Genomic DNA, 11,529 nt, shown 5'->3' with positions numbered 1-11,529 from the left:
TCACGGTTTTTAAACCCTCGTACCCAGGGAAAATGTCCTGGATCCGCCCATGGTATTCTTGAATGTTTGACCTCAAGAATAACTGTAACCTTACTTCTCTGTGGATAAATGAATTGACTTTCAGTGTTCATATGAAGTGTTATGCAATTCTCTACAAACATGTTACTGTACATATAAACAAAATCAAAGTTTTTATGGGATATATCTAAACATTATATAGCAACCCTCTTTTCTGTCGAGGAATTTGTACGAGTTTTCACGCGGTGAGAGGCGGATATTGGCCTCAAGCATGATTGCTTCTAGACTGTCTCAACGTGTACAGGCGCTGTCGTGTATTCAGAACTACAGAACGGCATCTTCAACTGACTCAAGATCGATTTGCTGAAACTTGTACATCAAGAGTTAATGCATGCGTCCGTTGTGTTTGGAATAAATTGCTTTGAAACTGCGAATTCGTTTGGTGATGACTTCAAAAGAAAAACAGAATATTGGAGTATTGATTGCAATTTCTATAACATTGCTGAGCAAGAGTATTACATAACACGGGTAATACCAGTGATGATAGTACATGTATATGCTTTGTTCTCAACAAGTTAAACATTCCTGCATTTTTGTTCGATTAAATGTAGATCGTAAGTTTGATGACATTAATGAAAAAGTATTGTTTAACAATGCAGAACTTTTTTATTCTTGAAAGGTAATTTTCCCCATGATATAATTCTATAAAGAAGAATGTTTTTGGTCCACATTCTTATAGGCGCTTGTTTCTGTAATAAGTTCAACTTTAATTAAGGAATAAGGAATCATTCTTTAAGTATTATGAGGTGATAATTTCGGTCTGGGGCGGGGTCAAATCCAATAAAGCCCGAAGGGCTTTATGATAAATTTGATCACGCCCCCACCGAAATTATCACCTCATAATATTCAAAGAATGATTCCTTATTCCTTTTATCTGTATACTTTTAAGAAATCGTACCATTAAATAAGCAAACCCCGCTGGCGCTTCAATTTGGCGTCATTTGAAGTTATGGGTTAAATAGTACAAAATAGATACGTAGTGTTATCACAGGCAAAGACACTTGAAAATGTAAATATCATAGAATAATATACATGCAATAACACGTTAATATCATACTATGGGGGAAGTTTTGTCAAAGAAACAAGCGCCTGTGCACGTTCTCTGTGAAATCAAAGTGTATACACTACACGTAAAAACAATGTTATTTCTTCTATACGAATATAGATAAAATGATTACTGAATAGAGCATTTGAAGATCAGTATAATAATATATTCACTTTTATTTGCCATAATTACAACAAAATTATATCATGATCAAAAGCATTGTGTATAATCATTATTTTTTGTGGTAATTATTAAATGTAAAAGAACAATAAGCTGTCAAGTACATGGTATTGTTTTATAAATAAGTCACAACAAGGATTTCTATAAGGTCAATAAAATTGGTGTGGGTAATTAGGAGGACCATGTAATGTATAAGTTACAGACCAAGAGAAGCATAAATGTAAACGTAAATTTACTGGTATATGTCAAAATGTACAGGAGACAGAGATATAAAAGAGAGCGGCATAACAAAATTACAACCTTGGGTTCAATAAAATGCATTGAAATTGGTCAATTAGGTCACATGATAATAAATACAGTTAGAAACACAGTGGTATAAACTCATGCGTAGATAACTAGATAAACTGAAATAGCACAAAAAAAAAAAAAAAAAAAAACAACTTTGGAGGGATAGTTACCTGGACAACTTTTGGAAGGTCATACACTTTTATATTTTTTTATAAAGCACATCAACATGTACATGAGAAATCCTACCTTAATTTTTTTTAAAAAGATTCAGCTATTATTTGTATTCAAAATCTATATAAAAAAACATTTCTTAGTCTACAATCATGATTGCAAGGCACAGTTTTCACTTAAACACTGAACAAGACATTTAAATAGTCGGTTTGGTAAAGGTATCTCATAAACTAGACTAGTACATGTATTAGACAAAATATGTGTATAAAATAAATTCATTTGATTAAATTATGCAAGATTATGTAGCTCAAATATACACCGTACAATACTGAAATATCCTATTGTATAAAATAATGTCACAGCAAAAAAAAAATTTTTTTTTTTAAAATAATAAGATTTTGTTCAAATGACATATAAATATACAGTGTATACAAACAAGGTTTGACTAAATGACTCAATGTCCATGAAACAAAATTGCACCCAGTAATGCCAATGATTTATAAAAACAAACATTTGTGATGGTATGATTTTGACAGCATACCGATAGCTTTATTACAAGCCTGCCTCAGCAGTAAGTTTCTCAAACACATTTTATAATGGAAGATTCTTCACCAGTCAGCTAAAACATACTTCATGTTATATCTGGATTTCAAGTTATGAAAAAAAATATTAAACACCAAATATGTCATATGAAAATATTACCTTCAGGAAAAATATTAAGGATACAAAATGTTATATGTAAAAGTAAAGTTTTCATTTTAACCTACAGAAAACATCATACCATTCAACATACAGCTTTAAACTCATAAACACGATTACAAGACTTTGGTATCTGAGGTTATGAATGGTAGTGTTTTGAGAGACGTCTTCATCTTCACTGTGCGGCGACTTCTACTTTTGCCTCCTCCTGTTCTATAGCCTTTCCTTTCTCCATTATTTCTTCTGTCTTTCCTTCATTCTTTATCTCTCCATCATTTCCCTGGTTCCCGGTGTCCTCTCCTTTAGAAGTGTCCTCCACGGTCACCGTGACTTTGGCTGGTTCCCCGTCTCTGTCCTCAGGTTTCTCCTCCTCGGGCTTGTCCTCCTCATCAACAAACTTAATACCCTCCACATCTGGGCCACCTGAAAAATAACAAGCCAAGGTCAATAATACTAATTCTCATTTATATGTCTTAATGCTTTTGGTCTCACATTTCTACAATTCTATATATTTGTGAATATTACTATATACAGTAAATGATTCTCAAATCTTGCTAAATGTGTAAACTACAAGACTTTCTTTTATACCAACCAAGCACTGGTAAGTTAATACTGTGGATTTTTTAATTGACATAATGACATTAAGAACATTTATGCATTTGAAACTGCCAAATTTGTCCTTTTTGGGTTGATAAGCCAAGCTATCCCCATACCGTGATACCTTAATGCTCTACATTAAGATTCTAAAGATTCTAGGGCCAAAATTTCAAAAAGTAATATAGCGGGCAGGTATTTTAATTCAATTTTCTGATTCACAATGGACAATATTAAACTCAAATTTTATATTTTTACTTAAAATGAAAAGAATGAGTTATCCCATTTTGATTATGGCAATGCATATACTGTGGCACCATTAGACTTAATGTAGCCAGATCCAAGAACCAATACTCAAATTGTTTGGCCCAACATCCATTAGTAACGATCCCTCCTACCTTTGCCCTGACTCTGATCGTTCTCTGTTGTTTCCTTTGCCTCTTTTTCCTCTTTCTCTTCCTTGCTCTTTTTCTTTGGTGTCTTGGCTTTGGGTGACTTGACGGGTTTTTCCTCTGGGGGCGGAGGAGCGGGGGCGGTCAGAGCCTCGTACCCGTCCAGACAACAATAACGGGCAGACAACTCATACAGCCTCTTCTGGAGATCCTCGTCACGAGATTCCTCAGAAGATTCTTTTTCCTCAAAGTCGTCAAAATATTTTCCAGAAACACCTATGGGAAAAAAACCAAAATTGATATGTTTATTGTGATTCAATCCCATTACAAAATCTTGCATAAAGTTTAAATTTAGATTATTCTACATGTGTATTAACAAGTCTTGAATATCTTCAATTTTTGATAACATTAACACAAGAAATTCTACTATGATTGACTGAGTCTGGTTACAATTCATATGTCTTGAATTTCTTTCTCCTTTCATAACATTAATGGCAAGAAATTCTTAAAATTATTGAAACTATGAATTTACCAGTTGATGTATTTTTATCTTTCCCAAATAAAGTCAAGTTTTTATATAAACAGTCAGATGACAAATATATACATTGATGGAGAAATATAGTGAGGTCCATTTTCATGATATTGCTTGAACAACAAAAAGTCATTGTTACCCCATTACAAATATTTCTCTGAATATTTTTACTTTGACAGTTTATGCTTTGCTGTCACATACCTTTGTATTTTTACTTTAACAGTTTATGGCTTGTTGTCACATACCTTTGTATTTTTACTTTAACAGTTTATGGCTTGTTGTCACATAACTTTGTATTTTTACTTTAACAGTTTATGGCTTGTTGTCACATTACTTTGTATTTTTACTTTAACAGTTTATGGCTTGTTGTCACATTACTTTGTATTTTTACTTTGACAGTTTATGGCTTGTTGTCACATAACTTCGTATTTTTACTTTGACAGTTTATGGCTTGTTGTCACATAACTTCGTATTTTTACTTTGACAGTTTATGGCTTGTTGTCACATAACTTTGTATTTTTACTTTGACAGTTTATGGCTTGTTGTCACATTACTTTGTATTTTTACTTTGACAGTTTATGGCTTGTTGTCACATAACTTTGTATTTTTACTTTGACAGTTTATGCCTTGCTGTCACATACCTTTGTATTTTTACTTTGACAGTTTATGGCTTGTTGTCACATTACTTTGTATTTTTACTTTGACAGTTTATGGCTTGTTGTCACATAACTTTGTATTTTTACTTTGACAGTTTATGCCTTGTTGTCACATAACTTTGTATTTTTACTTTAACAGTTTATGGCTTGTTGTCACATAACTTTGTATTTTTACTTTGACAGTTTATGCCTTGTTGTCACATACCGTTGTATTTTTACTTTGACAGTTTATGCCTTTTTGTCACATACCTTTGTATTTTTACTTTGACAGTTTAAGGCTTGTTGTCACATACCTTTGTATTTTTACTTTGACAGTTTAAGGCTTGTTGTCCCATACCTTTGTATTTTTCACTGATGCTCAGATCTACGATCATTTTACTTCCATGGTCCACTGTTCGGGAAATTTTTGCCAATTTAAACATCGGGGCCATCAGATAACGCAACATGAATCGTGCGACCGATGATGCGTCTCTAGACAAATCCGTGGTAGGAATGAAACCTTCAACAAAAATTTGTCTCTGTTACTGTGGAATCAGTAGATTTCGTGGTGGCTCAAATTTTGTGGAATTCGTGGGTACCTCTCATCCACGAATTAACATTCTCCACGAATTAATAAATTAGGGTATTAGAGTCATATTTCCTTTGTAGGTTTAAGAGAATACACGAAATTACGTCCCTACAAACCTGTAAAATTTAAGGAATCCTCGAAAATTGGCCCCCACGAAATTTAAATATTCCACAGTATACACTTCATTTGCATTGTTGGATGGTAAAGTTAAAACAAACAATTTATCAATGTCACTAGTATCATTCTTTGCCAAATTGCAAAAATATTGGAGTTGAGCAACACTGTGGACTACTGTGGAATCATTTAATGTGGGCATATTTTCTTATATTGTCAATTTTTTCAATTGGATGTGATTTCGTTGACTTGCTTCCTTGTAAAAGGAATAAAGAATGTGTTTCACAATTTTAGTGGATGTTTATTTATAGAAATAGTATCTGAAAACTCATTAAAATTGAGCCACTTTGATAAGAAAGGTATTGGTCTGTTCTTTGTCCTTGAACTAAGTTCAAGTAATTGCATATATTTGACAAATATCAACAAATCAAAATGTCTGAACTGTACATGAAGCAGAAAGAAAAAGAATCAAAATGAACAATTTAATATTAGGACTGATATGTTGGTCTGTTCTTTAACCTTGACCTGACCTTACCTGGGTTCATACAGGTGACCGACACCCCGGTCCCCTCAAGTTGCTGGGCTAGGGAGTAGGTACTCATCACCATGGCAACCTTGGAGTTCTTATAAGCCTGCTGTCCACTATATGTCCCTTCTTTGTCCAAGAAGAAATTCTCCAGGTCTAGGACAGATGCTGTTTAAAAGAAATATAAATTTACTACCCGGTAAATATTAATGTTCATGTTATTAATGTAAAAACATTACATCTGGCAATATACTGTGGTTTCATTAATATTCAAGGGTATCAATTTTCGTGGATAAAGTAAAAATCACAGTTTCAAGGATACGTAAATTCGTGGCCAATGACCCTATCAATACAAAATGTTAATAAAAATTGCACTTCAATGATCATTTAATTTCGTGGATCAACTTAACAACAAAATCCATGGAAATTGGTATTCAACGAATACTGATGAAACCACAGTACATGTATGTACGACCTTATATTAGGATGCATATGTACAACCTTACATCAGTATATATTAGAACTATCTCGCACAAGGCTGTGTAATATGTACAAATGTACATCAGGATCCCCATTAACAAACTTACAGCCTCTGTTCATCCTCTCATTGACATCATGTAGTGAAGAAGACACCATCACGATCCGACTGTCTCCAGTCTCTTTCCCAGTTTTCTTCAGGTCTTCCAGGAGAAGATGCGTTAAAAGGAACGGGCCTGTCAAAAACACAAGATCATGTCTTACTAAATATATACATTACTAAAGTAAAAGAAAATGGGTCTGAAATAAACTGAATTGATTAGTCCCCAAGGTCAAGGTCATACCTAAGGACTAGACCCCAGAGTTAGGGGTAATGGGTGAAGGACATACCTAGGTGATTGGTAGTCAGGGGTCAAGGACATACCTAGATGATTGGTCCCCAGGGTAAGGGACAGACATTCCTAAGTCATTGGTCACCATATTCAAGGGTCAGGAACATACCTAGTTGATTGATCCCTGGGGTCAGGGACAAACTTAAATGCTTGGTCACCAGGGTCAGGGGCATACAGGGTTAGCAAAAAAGCAGAAAATACTCATGATTAACAGGATGGTGGGAAATACTGGGATTTTCCAGGTGCAGGATGCAGGCACAGTAAAATCCAAATCAAGTTGTAAACAAGTTGTCATCATTAGTCATATTCAGCAAACCTGTGTCTGTGTTTGATAGCTCTGCATGGTCACAGGTGCTGTACAATTAGTCATGTATTGCATGTTTTAATATAACCTTGGATGTACTTATGTATCTAATGTGTGTTTCTCTGTGACATTTTAATATTGCACGTAAGCCATGCATACTATAATTTGGCTAACGAAAAAAATTGCATTCCATTATTAGGTTACAAAGTTCATTCCATCACTTTGCATTCCAATAACGATTGTGCAATATAATATATACTGTAATGTCGCGTGTATAACACACACTTTTTTTCAGCCAAAATTTGATCAAAAGTGGGGGGTGCGTGTTATACATAGGACAAAAATTGTACCCCATTTTTTCAAGCCGTGATTCTTGATACCACGGGAGTAGTGACTGTCGATATAGCAAGTTATGCAAATTAAATGAGTGTATACTAAATTTACTGCATCAGAAATACCTTATTCTTAATTTTTTCCCCCCATGTATTAAAATATTTATCCTCTCTTAACACTAATTCTTGCATCAAACAAGTTTAAATATGGCCAGTGTATTCGCCATTACGTAAGCAGCCACCTGTTGACTCGGCGCATGGTCAATGTTTGTTAACAATTTCCTGTGTCAGAAGCATGCACCTCTCTCATGTCGGACTTCACAGGGTGTTTTCAAGTGCATGTAGATAAGCAATTATTCTGATTTTATTAAACTTAATTACTTTGTGTCCCGTTATGCAGTTAAACGTTATTGCTTTACATAGACACTGCTAAAATTACATCGATCATTTGTACGACTTGATAATGACGATATACGACATACGTACGTTTCTTCACAATGTTTATTTAAACAACAATCATAGGGTTTGACTATAATTTATCAATTAAATCATTTCTGGTTTATGTCTGCAAACATTATTACTTTTAAGCACTAAGCTCGGTTGCCGTTCTTCTCTACGTATGATGATCTTCTACTTCTCCGATGTTGTAAGAAACTCTTTACAAAGTGTCAAATGATATTTGATACTGCCCATGTAAATCATGCCGTCCTTTTTAATTAAAAGTGTAAGAACTTTGACTCTAATATCGCTTAGGCCATGTTCCGATCACGAAATTACAGTAATTACACTTTGGTTAAAAAATCATCATTAAACATCGATAGTTATTTGGAAAAATAGCGGCCGTCGATTTTCATCGTCTGTGCTATGTTCCGATCTCAAAATTAAAGAAATTGCGCATGGATTATAAAATTAACATGAAACATCGATAGTTTGGGGGAAAATGGCAGCCGTTGATTTCGCCATTTTTTGGGTGCGTGTTATACATAGGACCTGCTGTTTTTTTCGCCATTTTTTGGTCAACTTTGGGGATGCGTATTATACACGAGACATTACGGTAGGTCAATGTTATCCATAACGAATTTGTCATACCAGCTATTGGTTCTCATCAAGGTTACAGCAAGGCTAAATGGTTACACGTCTTCATTGAAAAAATCAAACAAATGAAGAATTTAGTTTTGTATTTCCATTAATTCCCAGTTTAGTGAAAATCAGTAATATTTACCAGGACAGGAATATAATAGATGTACCAGTATTTACCATGTTTACCACCGGTAACTCCCGATACCAATATTTCCCGGCCAACCTTCTGATCACACCTAGGTGATTGGTCCCTAGGGTCAGGGGTCAGGGTCATACCTAGGTGATTGATCCCCATGGTCAAAGGTCAAGGACAAATTGATCTCCAAGGTCAGGGTATATTTAAGTGTATGGGGTCATTGGGGTGAATGACATTCCAAGGTGATTGGTGCCTATGGTCAAGGGTCAAAGACAAATTGATCCCCAGAGTCAAGGGTATATCTAACGGTCTGGGTCAATGACATACCTAGGTGATTGGTCCCCATGGTCAGCTCAAAGTTGTCCTTGGTGAACTGTCTGACCCGGTCATCGCCCTTTAGGAACAGCCCCGCATTGTTGACCAGGACATTCAGTTTCTTCCCCAAGGCGTGAAAGTCCTCCACGAACTTCCTGATGGATGCCATATCAGCCAGGTCTAACTATCAATGAAAACATCAAACCAATTACCAATCTACCTATCAAAAGTTTAAAATTCACTGTAAGATTCTGCATGTTTTGGGTGCATGGATGGTCAATTAATGCTTTGATATTTCATCTTCCATACAATTTTTTTTTTTAAATTTGCATTTTGTTGAATATAGTCATTTTTATTTCAACATCACAACTTGATAAAATAAAAAAAAAATCTTTTTTTGGGAGGTAGAGAATGTCTCTCCCAATAAAATGGCAACATACTACTAGCATCACTAACAAGTGCGGTACATGTACCACAAAAGTTCGCTCATATTATGATTCATGAGCTCATCTGTATGTCAATGTTCCTGAATGTGAATATGAATATTATCTTCTCTATATTAAATATTATTCTGAGATATCATAACTAACAAAGAATTCTATTCAACATGTAACTGCAGTTTCCCCGCTATACACATTGAAAATGCACTAATGAAGATAGGTATGGCTCTCCAAAGTTGGGAGTATTTTGAAAATATCAGAGGTATTGTCTCCTGCACAACATGTTACAACCACAAAATTCAGGATGAATTGTTACTTTGCAATAAGAGCACAGCAATGTTCATACCCCAAAGATGACAAAAAGAACGCAATGATCTCCCACCTCCTCTCAATAGCATCAGTATACCGGTACAAAGATTAACAGATTAAGACTGAGAGAAGACAGAAAAATTTCATTAGTAAGATTAGTAAGGCATGACCACAAAAATCCAAAGGGTCTTCAAAACAATTGTCAAAACATAGAATAAAGCCAAGTAAAGACAGACGGGAAAAATGGACAACAAAAAACTTGTGCCAAGACCAAGATTAAGACTGAGAGAAGGCAGGTGAACTTCATCACATCAGTAAAGACATGACTAAAAAAGACCAAACAGAAAGACCAAACAACTGTCAAAACATTGAATAAGGCCAAGTAAAGACAAGAGTGTTAGATGGACAACAACAAAAAATTGACCAGACAACTGTATCAGGATGGGGGACAACTTCAAGATGAAATGACTGAAGTAAATATTACCAACATATGTCACAAATAACCACATTCAAGTGTTTGTACTTAAACATTTAAACTACCTGAAGATATGTTGCGAGAGCATTAGGATTTTCCTTGAGAATATTCTCAACTGCTGCTTTCCCTTTGACTTCATCTCTACAGGCCAAAATGACGTCATTCCCCGCCTCACACAGTTTTTTGGCTGCTTCAAACCCGATCCCTGAGTTGGCCCCCGTGATGATGATTACTCTGCCTGTCATTGTCTGAAACAGGATGTAATTATCTCTTAGATGCAATTAAAATCTATTAATTCTTGCAATTGTGTTTCAACTCTCACAACTATATTCTATCGGAAATTAGAACGTTTTTATCATACATGTTTATAGTTCATTTTTAAAAGCACAAAAACATCCTTTTTCACAGCAAGTATCAATGTTCATATATATGTGGTTATAGATCAACAATAATACGGAATATTGACAGGACCAGGGCGGTCATTTACCATGTTTACTTAAGAAAGGGTGTTGGTGCCAAAACACGTGACACATTATACACATGTGTGAATGCATGTTGCATAATTTTGGAAAACGTCAAATGTGCAATACTGATATTACTGGTACTTTGCACTTCTTTTTTTGAAAAATGTACTTTACATGTCGTACATAAATTACAGAATTACACTATATATCATTAAACAGTACCTTGACAATGCTTTAGCTGGAATATGCTGTTTCTCTTTGAATGTCTGCGATTTGGCGGCTTTCCGGAAGTAAACAAAGGGAAATATTTTTCTACGCATCAATAATGCAATTAGTCCAAGGGATAAATCAAGTGTTTTATTTCAATAAATGTGAAAGTGAGTGTAATATCAGCGTGAAAAGTTTAAGTTGTAAAGTGATTAGAAACCACGAATATTTGAAATACGATAGGAGTTTTAAGAACTATATTTCGCTTGAAATCAACTTCCTGTGTTCTAGGGCAGTGGGGTAACGGGTGGTTTCGCTCCGATCACTTGTTCGCGCTGAGAGGTTTCGCGCCGAGTGGTTTCGCCCCATTTCAATATATTATATAAATATTATTAACGATCAAGGATTACCTGTGATTAAATGTGATAAAATTGTCAGATGATATTTAGCATCAAAATGTTCGTACAAGACGCGCACATGATCATTATATTTAAAATTAGTATGATCATATTTATTTAATCAACACTGAATGATTAATAGTATATCGTTATTTTGTTTTTAAATTTACATCGATATGTACAATAAGCGCGCATAACTTCGGACATCGGGTCACACTTGCATGTATGACTAAACCTGTCCATCAAACTCTGTGTATTTGTTTAATTGGATGGTCACGCGTCTCATTTTTTTTTTTGGTCAACAGCTGTACAATTAGAACTTAATGGTCTCATTTTTTTTTAATAATTCAATTTCTT

The 11,529-nt window shown here is 34.7% G+C and overlaps 1 protein-coding gene across 2 annotated transcripts; it reads right to left on the bottom strand.

Moving 5' to 3' along the window:
• Window positions 1-1,281: 1,281 nt before the first annotated feature.
• LOC105346542 (retinol dehydrogenase 12) lies at window positions 1,282-11,049 on the bottom strand. 2 transcript variants are annotated; one of them, XM_034453985.2, is made up of 8 exons: window positions 10,790-11,049; window positions 10,169-10,351; window positions 8,892-9,063; window positions 6,431-6,556; window positions 5,853-6,011; window positions 4,973-5,134; window positions 3,454-3,723; window positions 1,282-2,884 (listed from the first exon to the last, which is right to left on the bottom strand). In XM_034453985.2, the coding sequence occupies exons 2-8, from the start codon at window positions 10,346-10,348 to the stop codon at window positions 2,637-2,639; spliced, it is 1,317 nt and encodes a 438-aa protein (XP_034309876.2). In that variant the 5' UTR covers window positions 10,349-10,351; window positions 10,790-11,049; the 3' UTR covers window positions 1,282-2,636. The 2 variants fall into 2 exon arrangements, with proteins under 2 accessions (XP_034309876.2, XP_034309874.2); XM_034453983.2 differs by lacking the exon at window positions 10,790-11,049 and adding an exon at window positions 10,465-10,582.
• Window positions 11,050-11,529: the final 480 nt, after the last annotated feature.

Source organism: Magallana gigas, chromosome 10, assembly GCF_963853765.1.
Source record: "Magallana gigas chromosome 10, xbMagGiga1.1, whole genome shotgun sequence".
In the NCBI taxonomy this organism is placed as follows: domain Eukaryota; kingdom Metazoa; phylum Mollusca; class Bivalvia; order Ostreida; family Ostreidae; genus Magallana; species Magallana gigas.
This window is presented reverse-complemented; position numbering and strand designations above follow the sequence as displayed.